This window comes from Metschnikowia bicuspidata, assembly GCF_001664035.1.
Source record: "Metschnikowia bicuspidata var. bicuspidata NRRL YB-4993 chromosome Unknown METBIscaffold_5, whole genome shotgun sequence".
NCBI lineage: Eukaryota > Fungi > Ascomycota > Pichiomycetes > Serinales > Metschnikowiaceae > Metschnikowia > Metschnikowia bicuspidata.
In genome coordinates, this window is record NW_017387735.1 from 19,736 (window position 1) to 36,297 (window position 16,562).

General features: G+C 48.4%; 8 protein-coding genes across 8 annotated transcripts; 2 read left to right on the top strand and 6 right to left on the bottom strand.

Moving 5' to 3' along the window:
* Positions 1 to 299: 299 nt before the first annotated feature.
* Positions 300 to 1,484, bottom strand: METBIDRAFT_19071 (uncharacterized protein; the record flags this gene model as incomplete). The annotated part of the gene is made up of 1 exon (XM_018854838.1): positions 300 to 1,484. A coding segment is annotated over one exon (1,185 nt), but the record flags the coding sequence as incomplete, so codon positions are not given.
* A 1,370-nt stretch (positions 1,485 to 2,854) lies between these two features.
* Positions 2,855 to 3,684, bottom strand: METBIDRAFT_32785 (uncharacterized protein). The gene has a single exon (XM_018856128.1). It carries the CDS (start codon positions 3,386 to 3,388, stop codon positions 3,014 to 3,016), a length of 375 nt encoding a protein of 124 aa, XP_018710234.1. The 5' UTR covers positions 3,389 to 3,684; the 3' UTR covers positions 2,855 to 3,013.
* Positions 3,685 to 5,890: 2,206 nt separating this feature from the next.
* On the bottom strand, positions 5,891 to 6,415 carry CNB1 (calcineurin regulatory subunit B; the record flags this gene model as incomplete). Its single annotated transcript, XM_018858998.1, has 1 exon — positions 5,891 to 6,415. The coding sequence occupies one exon, from the start codon at positions 6,413 to 6,415 to the stop codon at positions 5,891 to 5,893; it is 525 nt and encodes a 174-aa protein (XP_018710235.1).
* Positions 6,416 to 6,718: 303 nt separating this feature from the next.
* METBIDRAFT_206499 (uncharacterized protein) lies at positions 6,719 to 8,001 on the bottom strand. The gene has a single exon (XM_018854995.1). The coding sequence runs from the start codon at positions 7,832 to 7,834 to the stop codon at positions 7,022 to 7,024; it is 813 nt and encodes a 270-aa protein (XP_018710236.1). The 5' UTR covers positions 7,835 to 8,001; the 3' UTR covers positions 6,719 to 7,021.
* A 200-nt stretch (positions 8,002 to 8,201) lies between these two features.
* On the bottom strand, positions 8,202 to 11,360 carry TUS1 (Rho family guanine nucleotide exchange factor; the record flags this gene model as incomplete). The annotated part of the gene is made up of 1 exon (XM_018855176.1): positions 8,202 to 11,360. A coding segment is annotated over one exon (3,159 nt), but the record flags the coding sequence as incomplete, so codon positions are not given.
* A 1,721-nt stretch (positions 11,361 to 13,081) lies between these two features.
* On the bottom strand, positions 13,082 to 14,125 carry METBIDRAFT_83818 (uncharacterized protein; the record flags this gene model as incomplete). Its single annotated transcript, XM_018859235.1, has 1 exon — positions 13,082 to 14,125. The coding sequence occupies exon 1, from the start codon at positions 13,952 to 13,954 to the stop codon at positions 13,082 to 13,084; it is 873 nt and encodes a 290-aa protein (XP_018710238.1). The 5' UTR covers positions 13,955 to 14,125.
* Positions 14,126 to 14,450: 325 nt separating this feature from the next.
* METBIDRAFT_79094 (uncharacterized protein) lies at positions 14,451 to 15,587 on the top strand (the record flags this gene model as incomplete). Its single annotated transcript, XM_018858999.1, has 1 exon — positions 14,451 to 15,587. The coding sequence occupies one exon, from the start codon at positions 14,451 to 14,453 to the stop codon at positions 15,585 to 15,587; it is 1,137 nt and encodes a 378-aa protein (XP_018710239.1).
* A 195-nt stretch (positions 15,588 to 15,782) lies between these two features.
* On the top strand, positions 15,783 to 16,534 carry METBIDRAFT_206560 (uncharacterized protein). Its single transcript, XM_018854997.1, has one exon. The coding sequence runs from the start codon at positions 15,977 to 15,979 to the stop codon at positions 16,484 to 16,486; it is 510 nt and encodes a 169-aa protein (XP_018710240.1). The 5' UTR covers positions 15,783 to 15,976; the 3' UTR covers positions 16,487 to 16,534.
* The last annotated feature ends 28 nt before the right edge of the window (positions 16,535 to 16,562 follow it).

Genomic DNA, 16,562 nt, shown 5'->3' on the forward strand with positions numbered 1-16,562 from the left:
GGGTTTGGCTATTCATTCTTTATATCCTTGTCCGAACTCTTTGCCGGGTGATTCAAACTATGTATTTGGGCGTGCACGCTGGAGTCGAACAGTACTGGCTGCGAGGAAATGGAAGTTATGCAAAGACGTGTGTCCTTCGGGCTGCCTGCATTCCGGGGAGGATTTGCAAGCGGGCCACTGGATGAGCGAACTGAAGAAACGTAACTATTCTTTCCCGTTATCTGATCAAGAGCAGCGGCCACAGTCATAAGTTCTTGGCCTGTCACGATTTTCAAGTAGTCTTTCTCGTCATGCGGTCGCACAGGGCTGGTGTTGATCTCCTTGAGCTTCTTTGTCAAGTAGACGTACAGTTGGTCAAGGAGCTGTTCAGCCTCCCGGGCGTCCAGCGACCTCGCGATTAGCAGCAGTAGAGTCTCCTCTTGCACATCGAGGTACTTGCACACCTCAGCCCATACAAGGCCGTGCCTGTGGAAGCACTCGGAGGCTCTTGAAGCCTGTGATACCAAGTCTTTCACAGCTTCGGACTTGGAGGTCAACAAGTCCACGATCGGCAGCAAGTCCAACTTTCTGGTGATCGTGTTCAGCATATCGCCTAGCGGCCGCTGCGTGGCAGAGTATCTTGGCAGGCCCTCTGGAGCAGGAATCACGTTCTGCAACAATAAAGAGAGTCTTCGCTTCACCGTGTGCAATTGCTCGGAGCCTTTGGCGAAGCCCCGCTCGTAGGCCGAGTGCGGTTCCTTTCCTGAAGCAGCAGGACGCTCCGGGCCATCGTCGCAGGCCCCGGTATCCGGAACCTCGAAAGCCTGTGCCCCCATCCGCCCCGGAGAGGGCACCCGATGTACAGTTGACGCAGTGTCTTCAAGGTGCGCGTTAGCGTCTGGCCCCGGCGCGGTGTTTCGAGGTTCGGCGAACATGGCGTCCACGCTTTCGTAGCGCAAAAGCGGCACTGCGCCCGGCTGGTCCGGCGCGTCGGCACCCAAGTAGTCGAGCACGGCGTCCGTGCCTGCCTTCTCTAGACAGCGGAACATCTCCACGTACTTGGCCGATTTGCTCTCGAGAACAGACATGGTCTCGCCCACCTCGCTTTCCACGGCCAGCCGGCTGGCCCTGAGCGAGCCGAGGCGAGACTCCAAGGCCGCGATCTCGGCGTCGATGTCGGAGCGGCGCGCAAGAAGCCCGGCCAACTTGGCGCCATACTGGTTGTTTTGCGAGCGGATACGCTGGACCCGCGCAAGCACCTTGGAGCGTTTCTTGTCCCATGCCTGGAAGCTGGCCAACGCCTGGCTGACGTGCCTGGCCTCTCGGTCGTAGACTTCCTGGAGCAGCAAGGCGTTTTCAGAAAGCATTGCGAAAAGCTTGTGGATGGCCGCCCTGGCCGGAGAGCAGTCGTCGCCGCCGGCCAACAAGTCGCCGTGGCGGCGGAGCGCAGTCTGCATGTCTCGTTCAAGCGCGTCCCGGCACTCTAGAAGGTGTTCCAAGGGCGAGCCCGGCTGGTTCTGGGCCCCAAAAACAGGCGGCGCATTCTGCTCGCGGAGGTTGCCAAACGCGAAGAAAAGCGACTCGCGTGAAAGCGAGAGGTTGAGCGAGCTGGAAAGCGACGGCGTGGAGCCCCTCAGCACGTTGTCGTGGGGTGTTTGCAGCAGGAACAGGGCGCCTTCTTCGGGGCGTGGGGCGCTTGATTCAAAGCGGCCGGCAGATGCCTGAACCCGGGCGGAATTTTCTTGCGATTGCGAGATGAAATCCGCAGGGTCGAGCCCGTCGTCGGACGTGTCTGTGGCCGTGGCTGGCGGCGCCAAAGGGGGGGCCAACGACTCGAGATTGATCGACTCGAAGGGCATGGAATGCGTGCTCATGGCGGCGCCAGCGAGTGCACTCTGGGTCCAATCGAGGCGGTTTCCGTAGTTTTGGAATGAGCACGTGTCCAGGCTTCTGCCAGCGCCAGCAATCTGTGCATGAGCTGAGAATGCAGTGTGTTGGAGGTCTCTTGGCATGCGATAGTAGTTGTCTATGTGCGGCCCGGTGTAGATGAGACCTGGATTCGCGCGGCTGATAAGGCCCCACTGGGCGAGAGTCTGGGTGCAAATTGAGAGAGATAAAATGAGCGGTTTGAAGAAACGGGGCCTTTCTTACCAAAACATGATCTCTTGGGATAGCACATACAGTTGGAGCGATGGCTGGGAGTCTCTCCGACAGAAAGAGATTTGGCTGACAGAAAGAGCTTTGGTGGGAGTGATCTCATTGTTCTTCTATTTCGGAGGAAGATGACCAACCCGGGGAACTACATAAATAAAACGTCTGAGGTGATGGTCGCTCTTTTGTCGGGAACCTGAGTGGCTTCGGGATCAGAAACATCTTAAAAATGTTTGCTACTTAAGCTCGGTTCCGGTCAATTTGTAACCCTGCACGGATGGCCAGATTCTCAATGACTTTGCTCGAGTCTCAAATATCAGACCATCCCTCTCTTTGTAGAGCCTCTTGAATGACTTGAGCTGCAGAAACTCTTGCTTTGGGAAATTTTAGCATTAGTATCGCTGAAAGAGTATGAGTATTCCTAAGGAAGATATGACTCATTTTATAGGGTTGACTGTTGAAGGATGATTCGAAAATTAAAATTTATTATTTAGTAGCGAAAAGCGAAGCCACAAACGAAAAACAATTTTCAAGGCTAAAAGGATAAAGCTACAAAAGAGGCCATTTACCAATTTTATACTTGCAAAAACGGTTTGTTGCAAGTTCATTCCGAAAATTTGGGGAAGATGAAAACAGGCTTTTCGGTCTTACGTGTATATATCCACTGTGAGACTCAACGTCATTACCAAGAATGTCTCTTTAGATGAGATGAGGGCTAATTCAGTACGCACGTAAATTAATACTTAAGAGTTGCTATTGACAGTATTTTGTAGTTTCGATTCTGTGAATATCATGCAAGACTCGGTATTGCAACATAGAACAGGTAAATGGATGAGAAAACAATTTTCTCAGCCAATATAAAATCAATCGTTTCAAAACTTCTTTATCCTTCTATCAAAATTCTAAGTGTACCTTCCAGTCCAATACAGCCACCTTTGAGAACAATCAGACGATCATTGCAAAGCATAAATTTATTCGAATGCCCGAAGAAGACAAACCCATCTCTATTCACTGCAAAATCAGTATCCATAGTCTCATTCAAACTGAGTCTACCCAGTTCTTGACTCAAGTATAAATTTCCCGCGGTTAAGCGTGAATCTGAGACGACATAATCACTGATCAATCCTTGTTTACAATAAAGCATATTCTCTGCATCAGCCAGGACTAAACATAATCCGCCGTTTCCCCAGAACATCATTTTTCCGTCGAAGTCGGCAAGGGCGACGGTGAAAAGTGATAATGCGTTGAAGAGCTTCATTTTGATGCGTAATATTTTTAATGTAGCAGGCAATACGAACCGGAAAACACTCACTCTTATATAGCTCGAAAAACTCATAATTCGAAAGTGAGCTCTTGTATTTTAGTGGTTATGATAGTGTGGCCATAATCCTTCATCAATAAGGTGAGTCTTGAAATTTAAGGGGGTGTTGATTTCACAATAAACTAGCACAAGGCTCAAACCACACTTATTAAACGCTTGACTCAATTTTTGGTGCCACCAAAGTTTGGTCTACTTGTGAGAACGATAACCATAAGTTGCCAAGCTCAATAAAGAAAATTTGCCGGCAAGTTTCAAAATATACACTGAGGCTTAAGAGTTCAAAGTATCTCTCAATTTTCTTTGGGAGAATAAAATGTCAGCCAAGAAAAAACTGGGCTTGTGGTGAAGTCTACTCTGCACTAAGGGGCCATTGAACAGTATGCATATCAGAAAAAATACCGTAGAAAGCTCTTCTTTGATTATAAGGACTTAAATTCTCATACACAAAAAGTGTGAGAGTAAGGACATAAGTGGTAGTGAGGTCCGCTAGAGAAAAGACAGGATTAGACCTGAATTCTATGTCGTGTAAAGCATCCTTCTGAGTATTAATTAAAAACGTCCATGCTAGTCTGATATACAAAGCTGTCTAAAGAAATACAACAAGGGGCTCATATACACAACTCCAAGTCGTCAGAACCATGACCATGACTCTCACCCCTTCTTTCTCTTATTTTTCTTGAATATTCCTGCCTGAAAAAAACGAACAAGAAAAAAGCTTTATTCAGTTGAGCTCACCTTGTTTGGACCTCTAGTATTCTGGCCCAAAAGAAACAATGAGGTTGTTGCTTTTGGTTCCGAAGAGAAAGAGTCTAAAAGTAGCGTTACAAAGCGACAATGATTACTCGAAGCATGAAAATCAATTTTCATATTCACGACAGCTTGAAATAGCCATACTAAGCTAGATCGTACATATTGCATACTGTAAATACCACGAAAATTGCGTGTAGCTGTACAGAGAATCATAGTAATGGTCATTCTACGAACGGGGCAATTAGAACAGGCACAATGGCACGAACAGGCACAATGGCCACGAACGTTGATATGGGTGAGCCAACTAGGGGTTGGGTCACGTACTCTACGGCCAAGCCACTCTTGCAGTGGTTAGATATACAAAACAAATCTTGTTTTTTTCATGTTGTAAGGTCTCTGGTATCATTACGCTCCGTTAGATTCCATTTCAAACAACTCACAGAATATTCTCTCAAGTTCTAGGGGAGGGGGCTCCGCTCACGTGACCTCTAGATAAAGTACACAAAGATGGCACAGGACTCCTGTAGAGTTCTGGATGAACCAATGATCAAATAGAGATACATAACCCTAGTGTCCCGTGAAGTTCCTAACAGTGCGGGTGCCAATATCTCCAAGTCTGTTCGTGAAGACGATAAAACGACTAAATCATATTTTCCTGTCCGAATAATAGAACACTTCAGAGGTAATTGAGCAGGGGAGACTACCGATGACATGGATACTGGGGCACTCAGGCGGTAATCATTTTCTAGACATGGGGCTGTATTTTGAGGAAAGCCTTCCGAACTGCTTCTTCTTATGTCTTTTCCCCCCCTTTTTTTGCGTTTATAGACCCATTTTGTCTTTTGAATAAGACAGAACTGAGTTGTTCTGTAGCGCATCTCATAAGCCGTCTTGAAGGTATGCTTTCTCACAGGACCAAGTAAACAAAATCAACCAATTTACAGAGCAGGATACACCTGTTTCATAAGAAAAACTAAAGCTAGTAGACTGCATACTCTAAATTCAATAAGAATAACCCAACAGACTGTTGGAGTCATCCGATGAAATTAGTCCGGTAGATGAAGTGGATTCAATCCAATAGACCAAAGAGACGAAATCCAATAGACTTAAGAGACGAACTTCAATAGTCTATGAGACGTACTTCGGTAGACCAAAGAGACGGGTTCCGATATCTTGAATCCATTAGACTGAAACGACGGGTTCCGAAAAGTCGAGTCCAATAAGCTGTATCTCTTAGACTCAAACGATTAATTCAAATAGACTCGACCGACTGACTGCGATACAAAACAAGCCAGAAGACCGAATTCGGAAGACCAAATCCAGAAGGACGCATCCGGAAGACAGGATAGTCTTGATCCAGAAGACTGAATATGCTTACTCCAATACAGAAGAGAAAAAAAAGCGAAATCCAGTGGACTATCCGAATCCAGTCGCCTGAACAGACCAAAACCAGTAGACTGATGAGCCCAATTCCATGGACTACTATCGGAGACCAATAAACTGAACACTGACGCGATTGCAATCGTAAAAAGCCTCGATCCAGTGAACTGCACCAGAGGATAACCGGTTTCCAGCCACAGATACTCGGGCTCTCACTGCTTTCAGACGCTCACCGTCACCATTCAATAATCCTTCTTGCAGTACCAGTCTTCCCGGCTCAACCATTTTGTTTTTTCGGGCCCACTGTGATCAGATCGACAGCAACGTCAACGCAGAAGCCACCAGCGTCAGGTCCACGGCAAGACGGAACTCCTCAAAACTTAGCTTCCCGTCCCCGTCCTTATCAGCACCCATTATGGTCTTGTCCACGACCTGCTGGAGCTCGGCATCCAGAAGGTTCTTGCCCACCATGGTCTTCATGACTACAAATAGCTCGCCGTTACTGATGAACCCATCACGGTCAATGTCGTAGATTTTGAACGCAAACTGTAGCTTTTCCGTTTTGGAGGACTTGCCGCTAAAGGCAGAAAGCCCCGTGATGAACTCCTGGAAGTCGATAGTGCCATCACGGTCGAGGTCAAACACGTCCATAAGGCGTGTGGCCAACGGGTTGGAAGAAATACCCGGGATGTCTAAAAACTCGTTTTTGTCGATGGACCCACTGCGGTCCCGGTCGAGCTTCATAAACCGCTTGCGCAACCGGTCGATTTCCTCGCGGTCGAAATTCGTGCCCTCCATAAGAGTGTCTAGGATTTTGGATGAAGCGAGACCCATGGTTCGAGGTATGCGGGGAGTTGAGCACGGGGTCTTGAGATCAGTGCGGCTGTAGCAGATTAATATGCTTGTTTGAGGGTAAAAGATAAGATCAGCTTTTTTTTTTGAAACAGTTCATATAATTCCAGCGGATTAAATGCCTTCTTCTGCTTGATGGAAGGAGGGCTCAGTCTACTCAGATATGGTGGTGCGAGTGACAGCATACGCAGGTACAGGGCTCGAATCATCGTAGCTGTAGAGAATTGATGAGGCGGTCATCAAGTGGTGGTGCAGAATTCAAGCAATGGAACAGGAATCAAGCAGCGGTGTGAATAAAAATACATAAGGCAAGGGGGTATTTTTTTTTCTTTCGGGCGAAAGCGGACCTGTGACTTGTGGGTGTTCCGGGCTACAGTCTGCGTGGGTTGCAAGGTGCTGCCACCGCATGTCAATATTACAATGTAATACATACCTGATCGTTTCCGGCGAGCAGCTTCCGGCTTACATATGGTATCAGCGAAAAGACACATGAATATCTCCCCAGCCCCAACCGTGGAAAAGCGGCTTGCCGTTGTCTTTCCCACACCTCATGTAACCAAGTCATGTTTCTCGGGCCACGCAGCTGACTTAGAGCTTTGGTGTGAACCCGCCTCCCACGTGCGAGCCTCCGTCTATAGGAAGCACAATCCCGTTGATGTAGTTGGACTGCCGAGCACTCAAGAATAGCACTGCGCTCATGATATCTTCCTTCACACCAAGTCTCTTGCGCGGATTCAGTTCGGCCATGATATCGCCGGCCATATCCAAGACACCCTGAGACATCTTGGTAGGGAAAAAGCCCGGTGCCAAGGAGTTCACGGTGATGTTGCGGGGCCCCAACTGCAACGCCAAGTTCTTGCCCATGTGGGACACGCCTGACTTCGACGCCAAGTAGCCGTACACGCCCACAGGATCGCTGGCCACCAACGACGCCACAGACGACATGATCAAGATTCTCAGCGGGTCCTCGGCAGTACCTGCCTCCTCGAGGATCGGCGCAAACAATTGGATCGTATGGAACACAGCCACCACGTTTAGATCCAAGATTTTCTTCACTGCAGACACGGGGTGGCTTTCCAACGGTGCTCCCCACGACGCTCCGGCATTGGCCACGAGAATGTTGATGGTGGCTACTTTCTCCATCACACTCTTGAAAAACTGCTCGCATTCCTTTTCTTTGGCCAAATCGGCGGGGATGGAGATGATCTCGGTCATCTTGCCATTCTCGCCCGCAACTTTCTCCAAGTAAGCCTTGGCCTCCTGGCAAGCTTTCACGTTTCTCGATGTGATCACCACTGTTTTAGCTCCTCCAAGAACATACGCCTCTGCCGTATAAAGACCCAATCCTCGGGTGCCTCCCGTCACCACTGCGGTCTTGCCATTAACGTTGAAGTCTACCATTGCCGCAATTTAAAGATCGCCGGATGTGTAAGAAAAGAAGAATATGAGGGGGAAAAAAGAATGAAGTTAACGAGCGAGTTCGATTCACCAGCTTTATTCCCGCGCTGAGCAGTCGCTCGCTCAGTTGCTCGCACTGATGTTTCCCCACATTTCGGCCGAGGAACAATCGGTTGAGCGCGGGTGCCGAGGACCCCAACAAACCCGAGATTATTGCAGAGCAGCCCATATGCCGATTCTTTCCGCTGTTCGGATCCCTATTTTTCAATGTGCGGGCACTCGTGGCCAATTCCCATGCCATGCCCCAAGTCCCCTGAAAATCCAGCTATTACACTCTTCATTGTTCTTGGGCAAGAAAAGCCTCCTCCGGTTTCGCAGCCATCTGGAACACCACCTGTAGGTCAGAATTGTCTGGGTTTGCCAGCCTGAAACAAAGCGTACGCGGGTCGAGCAAATGCAAATCCTTGCTTGGTATCACTTGTACTAATTTATTGGTGCCGTTGGCTGAGCTGCTGATCGACCACACCTCAATGACCTCTTCGCACACCAAAAATAGATTGTTATCCACGAAGGCGATGCTCTTGGGTCTGAAATCGAACCGTACTGTCGATGTTCGGGAAAGTTTCCCAGACTTGTTGACGAAAATAGCACACTCGCTGTACACCATTAAAAACTCCTTGTTATTGGCAAGCTTAAACATGCCCATAGGAGAAGCGTGTGAGATCATCTTCTTTATGACATCCGTGGACTGCACGGATTTTTTCCGACTGTAGCCGTCAAGCTTTTTGGAGCTAGGGTCTGACGGTGGTAGTTCCGGCACACTTCTAGGTGTGAGCTTTTGCAAGTCTAGAACTTCGATTCCTTTCGGCGTGTAAACAGCCACGGAAGAGTTGAACACGGATATCCCATGGCACTCTGCTTGAATATAAAACCTTTCCAAGACCGTAAATGTGCTGAAAATGCCGTTGTTATCTGTTTCGAAGACATATACTTTGAAGGATGTCGTGCCAGCATACTTCTTTTTGGCAACAAAAAGCATTGGAAGACCGCGGTGACAGCCATACTCATAGAATAGAATACCCTCGTTGGACAACTGGTACGACGTGACTTTATCTGTTTTCTCATAGTAAATGTTCACGAGCAGCTGGAGCGGATAATAACGTAAGATCTTGCTTGCCAAGACAAGCACGATTCTAAGCTCGGGAATAACCGTCACCTTCGCAACGTTGTTCATGTTAATGATTTTCTTCCACGTGTTTTTCCCGTCTGAACAATAGACGCCTGCACTTGTTCCCAAGAAAATAAAATTCTCGTCAACGAAACCAAACATTTCTGAACATTGAACATTTCGGTTCACCAGAGGCCTACTCAGGAACTCACCGCTAGTTTGGGCTGATTCTCTGGCTAGATGCAAAATCGGATCCGCGAGACACATTATAGGGAGTTTGCTCACTCGCAGTCCAGGTTCATACGAGAAGAATGAGTTGTCCACAAGTTTAAAATTGTATGGAGTCATGGACAGTACTCTTTTCAACAAATTAGATTTAGCTTGAATCAAAACAGCGATCCATCTCTTTCGTGCTTTTTCGGTTGCCGCAATCAAAGTGTGGTTCTCACCTTTGCCACGTCCAGCGTAGCGTATTTTGAAAGGGTATGACGACACCTCCTCGTTAACTCCATTCATCATGTTCGCCGACGCCTGCGTAGATGATGGTTTTACCGAAAGAACATTGGTTTCTTTTTCTCGATTTTCAACAATAAGATAATCCAACGGTACTGGCGTCTCTGTAACCTTGTAAGTGTTCATTTTTTGCGTACGCTGCTTTTCGGTTATAAGAAGATAGTTGTCTAGCACTATCACATGTGCAGAATGAGAATTGATTTTCAAGTCACCTTTGCGAATCAAATCTCCCCGGAAGAAGAACTTTCGCCGGGAGGACTTGAGGTTGAGACGAGGCTGGGGTATATTTGACTTCCACGTGAGCTGCTTTTCCACCAATCTGAGTGCGTGCACATTGTCCGAATGAACCTTCATTTCGTTTACTTTATTGCCAAGGTGACGGATTGCATCTATCGCGCGAGATAATGAGACATATTCCTCGTCTTCCTCGTCAAAAAACTTTCTCACGTCTAAGAGTTGGAGCGGAAGTTGTTGATACCTGGAATTGAATGTGCTCATTAGAAGTAAATTTCCATTCACTTGCAACTCCTTCATTCTGGGATGCGATCTTATTAGCTCATCCCATTTTCTCAATGCCGCATTTGAAAGAAGATCCTCGATCATGGGCATGGCGCTAATATAAGCTAAAAGCGGAGCCCTAGCTTCTTGAGCCCACGCTTTGTAAAGCGCAGCCATTCCATTAAGATTTTTGATAAATTTTCCATCCGAAACAAGTATTTTCAACAACGGCTCGTAAAGAGACACACGATGTATTGAGAGAAGTTGCTTGGCGGAGAGAAGTACTTTATCTTCAAATTCTTTCATTGAGCTGATGGAGCTCGTGCCCATCATGAGCTTCGCTAGCTTTATGAATTCAGGGCCAGCAATGTCTGTGAAGCATTCGGCTCTTAGTATGAAATTTTGCTCGAACTTTATCAAATCAAAAAGAAACGACTGTCTCTTTGATTCAGAAAGATCAATGGCCATGTCTTGAGCTGCAAGTTTCCAATGGCTTGCCCAATCATTGCCGAGAACCAACTCCTTAATGTTGGTCGTGCGCATTTGATTTTCATGCTCAATTGTTTTGTTAATCAGGCACTGGGAGGAGTAGCACTTTAAGGCAAGGTTTCTGCGCTCTGTCAGCTTGTGGTCTTCGTCGACACAATAGCATGAGGTGAGGTCTACCAAGACCCCACTGGTGAAGCCGTTTTCGACAAAGCGGATGTGTCTATTTTTTGGATTATCATCTGGTTCTGTAGTGGGCTCGAAAACAAGTATGTTTTCGTCGGTGAACGCGTCTATTATCTGGGTGACATTCCTGCTGATCAAGTCAATTGGTACGTCCTGTTTGTGAAACGCAATAAGCCGCATGAGGACCTTTCGGAGTTCCTTCACTGAGAGCGGTTGCTTATGTATCCATCCGTTTAGTTGGAGGCACCACAGGTATATGCCACTGAGCGACCATACGTTGGTGCATGTGGCAAAATGAAATGCCGAGAGGGCCGCAGGCAGGAATGGAAGCAGAGGTAAGTCTAGTGGTACAGGGGGAAGTGCATCGTTTTTCCTGCGAAGCGTGAGTGTGGGCTTAAGAGGCGGCGAGAGGATGGATTTATCGAGCGACTCGTCCAGCCATTTCGGGAGCTCGGGAAGAATCGTGTAGTCAAACTGGCTGGTGTCCGGCGGCATGATGAACGAGTCATCGTAGTAGTCGAACCCGTCGTTTTCAATCAAGCTCCACCGGGGCACGCGTTCCTGGTTGTAGTAGTCTGCAAACACGTCCAGGTAGTCTTCCTCGTAGGGATAAAGCGCCGATTTCGGAGCCTTGGAAGATCCGGCGTGCTTTTTCGGCGAGGGCGACCGGCTGCTGCGGGAATCACTGACGATTCCTGAGTACATTTGCAGCAGGCGCCTGTTGATGGAAGTGCGTGGGGGAGAGCTCAGCGGAGAAGAGATATGGTGGCGCGACAGCAGTTCAGGCAGCGTGGACGGCAGGTTCCCAAGTCTTGGCGGCGAGTTTCGAAGAAACCGGAAGTCTGGTGGACTGGTGTTATGTGCAGCCGAGGCGTGAGCCAGCATTTTCATCGAGTCTTTGGCCACCAACGATGGGATCCGCGTGGGCGTCGTTCGCAGTGGGTGTCTGCGGCCGGAAATCCCTTCGAAAGTATCGTTCGCCGCACTTTCATCGGAGTCCTGGTCCGAAGAGTATGCATCCGAAACAGGGTATGGTAAGCTCTTGGGCAGAGGGGTGTGGGTTGCGCCCGAATATAGCGGCGCCATGCGCTGGGCCAGCGACTCATGCAGAACCTCTTCATCCGACTCGAGTATTCTTAGGGGCGACGTGCCTCTTTGCAGAAGGTTCTGGAACCTCCGCAGGCGGTACGACGCTCTTCTCTCTGATAGCTGGTTGCCCGCAAGGCTGTGTTTCAGACTGTCGTGATTGGCCTGTGCACCGCTGTTGGGTGGCGAAAGAAATTCCGGTGCTTTACTCAAAAACAAAGGGCTTGACGGCTCGCTGACAGCAAGTAAATTGCTCTTTATGGGCAGGGGAACGGACGACAGGAAGTCCAGGTCAATCTCCCCGAGAGTCAAGACTTGCGGACCCTTGAGCCGCGGGCTTTCGTACGACAAAAGCAGATCCTCGGCGTAGTCGGCAAAATCTGCATGCTCTTCATTGTCGTGGCCGTAGGTCGAGTCATACGAGAGATCAGCGTTCATGGTGAGCAGAATCGGCGGCTGTCTTTTCTCGGTTCTGTACGGAAGCAGAAAAGGCGACGCATGTGGATCAGGCATCAATGGCAGTACCAGGGGTAAGTCTATTTCGTCTGCAGTAGGAGCAGACAAAAATTGGGGGGAAGTTGCTTCAACTGGAGGAGGAGGCTTGCGTCTCAAAGACCTGTTTACTCCGCTCATAGTAGCATGTGTTTCCGGTTCGGAAATAGCGGGCAGAAAGTATGAGTTGCTAGAAGATTGAGATCGTGTAATGACTGCACTAATTGAAAGGCTGCGGCAAGTATGTATTTGTTGTGTTGATGTAGACTATGTTCAAACAGGAGAAGTTGTGCTGGCCAACTCGTTAGATAATGATACATGAAGGTATCGTGCGTCACGTGACGGCGCTATATTGGCTTCACCTCGAGCTCTCTGCATTGTCGAACTTCAGCCGGCCTGTTGGGAGTGTCCCGTTTCCAAAACGCTCTTCCCTCCCTTTTCCCTGATTAGCACATATCTCATACTATCGAGGCTGTATTCGGCGATGTGATTATCAGCCGACTCGCGGGCAGTGCAGCAAGAAACAGGTCCCTCGACATAAGCGACCAGTATATAGTGCCAAATCAGACATTCGCATGAACTGGATTGGCAAAAAAATTTGATGTCAGAAATTGATCAAATGAGTAGAAACTGTCAAGAAGACTCGGGAATCCTTTGCTACTCATGGTGTTCGCAACCAAGTTGCTACATGGATTCGCAGGGCCCTTTGAGTCTTGCTGAATGATGTCGACATAGCTCGAGGATCGTCGGTTTTTTCTTGTTCTTACGCATGACACCTACTTTGCTTTTGTTTTCCATATCCCGTATGACTCTGTAGACCTCTAACTTCTTGCCATAACTACAATCATAAAAAACACAATGACCAGACACACGCAGAAAGTGAATACGAGACAGGCATCGGGATCCGAGTTCTGAATGTCTTCTTCTCTGAGGTCACTGACAAACCCCTGAATCTGACGTGTGAGGGAAATGTCGACGTTCTTCCATTCCACTGCTTTGGTGTTTAAGTACTGGATCCTTTTTTCTGATTGAGTGTCGTTAGAAAAGGCAATCAATACATGGTGCCAGATCGAGCTTTCGGAATGCTCGTATGCCATGAGGAAGTCTACCAAAGGCAAAACTTCGTAGTCTCGGGCCCTGCTGGTCAACTCATTTACTCTGTGAGAATACGATATAAGATCCACGTTCTCACGCAATTTCTCACGAAATCGTGTTTCCACGCAAGATCGAGTGAGATACCATGACGAGAATTCTTTGAGTAGCTCTGGACCAAGGCACTTTCTGAACTTCAGCTCATAATCGTTCTCCACCCTCACTATTGAACTCTGGATATCAGGCGCTGACCCAATGAAGAACGATTTGAATATCTCCAAGCTTGTGGAGCAGTATGCTCTGTTTTCGATCGACATGGCCGCAAAAGCTCTTCTGAAGTGGAAGTAGAACTCGGGAAAAAGACCGCTTTTTTCCAACTGAAGTTGATACGGCACAAACTGGTGGAAGTCAAATGGCTCCTGGTTGAGCAGATGCTGTGTGCATGGCCTTGCATTAAACTGGAAGTTTTCATCCGGGCTCAAATCATCAAGATAGGATTTCAGATGAAAGTCGTATAGCTGGAAAGACTCCTTGGGATATATCTCGGTGTCTGATACAGGCAAGTCCACCCTTGTATCAAGAGGAAAGTATTTTTGTGACATGGTACTGCGAGTGGCTCCGAGTATTTTGCTCTTATTTGCAGCAATTGAGAAAACAGAAAGGATCTTGTTATTATGGCTATTGAACTCTCTGTCAATTGCAAGCTCACAGGGTCTTTGTGAAGAAGATGTGCGTGATTTCTTTGCTGTTCTTTTTGTGGAGACAGAAAGCCTTCTTATCAGTGAAATCGGCGTTCTCAAATGCATAAGCCGCAGTGAAGGGAGCCAAGCCTTGGGGCACTAAGGAAGGCTGCCCACAGAATAGGCCCGCTATTTTTCACACGTACCTACATAACTTCTGAAAATTTGCAGCAGCTCAATGCATTATGCAAAGAAGACAAAACAGCACTAACTTTCAAAGAAGCGGCCTATTGCAAATTCCTCCTCCCAGCCCATTATTGCAATGAACAGCCGGGTGCGGCATGAAAAAACGCGCGTTTCGTTAGCGCAAATGTACGCGTATCGACTCGCCCCATCTAACGACTTCACGAATCGCTTAATGTATTCAGACACCGTCACCAGATTCATCACCCAGGGTGCCAAATTGTACTCTAGCAAAGACTATGAACAGGCCGCCACCAGCTATGCCGACGCGTGTGCTGCATTCAATGAGGAGCACTCACGGGACGACCCGGACCTTCTTTTACTCTACGGAAAAGCCCTCTTCCAGAACGGCGTGGCCAAATCTGGCGTATTGGGTGGTGTGAGTACGGTGAGCAGATCGGAAGATCAATCAAGTGGCCTGGCAGAAAACCAGGATGACGAGGATGAGAGCGGATTTCAGTTCCACGAAGGCACGGCTGAAGGGGACATGGACGACGAGGAAGAGGATCACGTGCCCCTGGCCGAAGAAGACGGGGATTCTGACACAGAAACCGCCGGCGAGGCAGGCAACGCCGACAACTCGGACGATGAGGAAGGTGCTCCCGAAGAAGAGCAGTCGGATTTCGAGGCAGCTTGGGATATCCTCGACCTCACGCGGGCATTGTTGGAGAAAGTCGTGGAGGATTCGGCGCAAAACGCCGCGGATTTGCAGCCGCCATATTTGGTCTCTGATGACGCGGAGCCATCCAATAAATATGTCGAGACCATCAAGAAATTGTCCGAAACCTACGACCTTCTTGGCGAAGTGTCATTGGAGACCGAGAACTTTCTGCAGGCAGCGACGGACTTGGAGGCCTGTCTAGAATTGCGCAAGAAATTGTACAGCGGGACCACGTCCTCGTGGATCTCGGAGTCCCACTACAAGTTGTCGTTGGCCCTTGAATTCTGCATTGAGGACCCGGACCTGAGATCCAAGGCCGCCGGTCACGTGAGACTGGCAATCGCAGTGGTTAAGGCCCAGGCAGAGAACCAGCCCGACTTGGACGATACGAAAAAGACTGAAAACGCGGGCTTGCTCCGTGATTTGGAAGAGAGGCACAAAGAACTCCAGAAGGACCCCGAGAAGGAGGTCGAGGCCGAGCAGTTGGACATCATCAAGGGTCTTTTGGGCGAGGCTGTGGCTGGCTCTGGGGCCGCACGTGCATTCACCGAAACGGCGGAAAAGCCTACAGTGAACGACTTGTCCTCGATGGTCAAAAAAAGAAAGGCCAAGCCGGTGAGCGATGCGGCAAAAAAGCCCAAGAAGGAATAGATGTTGACGCATCACATCGCCACCTCCACTTTCTGTATTTTGTTTCTTTTCTCTTTTCAATATTTGGCGTTGATGTTTGGACACTTGGTAATAACTGATGTTGCAGGCTATAGCTTGAAGCCGGGCCAGGACTCGGCGTACTGGCATTCAATGTCGTGCTTTTGCAACAATTTCCAATTCTCGCACCAAAGATGAAACATTGTGAGAGTAATGTCTTCTATTTTTCTAAGATAATTAAAATTTTAGGACCTCATACATCGGCTGTCATACCTTGGGTATTTCGCAGCCAGGATCTAGCGGACATGGGGCCCACTGTGCACTCCCTGCTTCACGTTCTCCAAAGCCGCTTTTCGCATCAGCTCATCGCCATACCTTGACCTCGTTAAACAATGGCTCCAGCTTCCGTGCACACAAAACAGACGAAAAACAGAAGACGGAAGAAGAGAAGAACTGAGGATTTCTCCTCGGACTCCGACTCGGATTCTAGCAGCTCTTCAGACAACGATGCCAGCCCCAAGCTGAAGCAAACTGAGCTGGTAGAGAAACAACAGCAACAAGTTTCCATTGACGATATGGACGTCACCTCCGACACGGAAACAAAAGACGAACTCGAGCACTTGCAGCTTTCAAAGGAAATCCAGCAACAAGTCGACAGTATCAAATTCACATCTACCCAGAACCAGTCGCTAGCGGACGCGAAGGAGACCGTGCAGAAAGATAGACAGGAATTGGAGAATAAGTATTTGGCCTACATGGCCACCACCTTTTCTGACGATCTTGACCAGCTCCGCAAAAAACCAGATTTCACCAACAATTCGATTGTTTTGTTGGCCAAAACGCTTCAGTCGGGAAGCAATATGTTTGACAGCGAAACCTTGGATGCGCTTCTAAAGGAGTAAGGAACTATTTCCTTTTATCTTTCGTAAATTTGTGAAGGAAACACTATGTTCTTCTTAAAGAAGATTCCGGCTGCTC

Excerpts from the sequence above, each read along its gene's own strand:
- METBIDRAFT_32785 (XM_018856128.1), bottom strand. The coding sequence starts at position 3,388 with ATGAAGCTCTTCAACGCATTATCACTTTTCACCGTCGCCCTTGCCGAC.
- METBIDRAFT_206560 (XM_018854997.1), top strand. The coding sequence starts at position 15,977 with ATGGCTCCAGCTTCCGTGCACACAAAACAGACGAAAAACAGAAGACGG.
- METBIDRAFT_206499 (XM_018854995.1), bottom strand. The coding sequence starts at position 7,834 with ATGGTAGACTTCAACGTTAATGGCAAGACCGCAGTGGTGACGGGAGGC.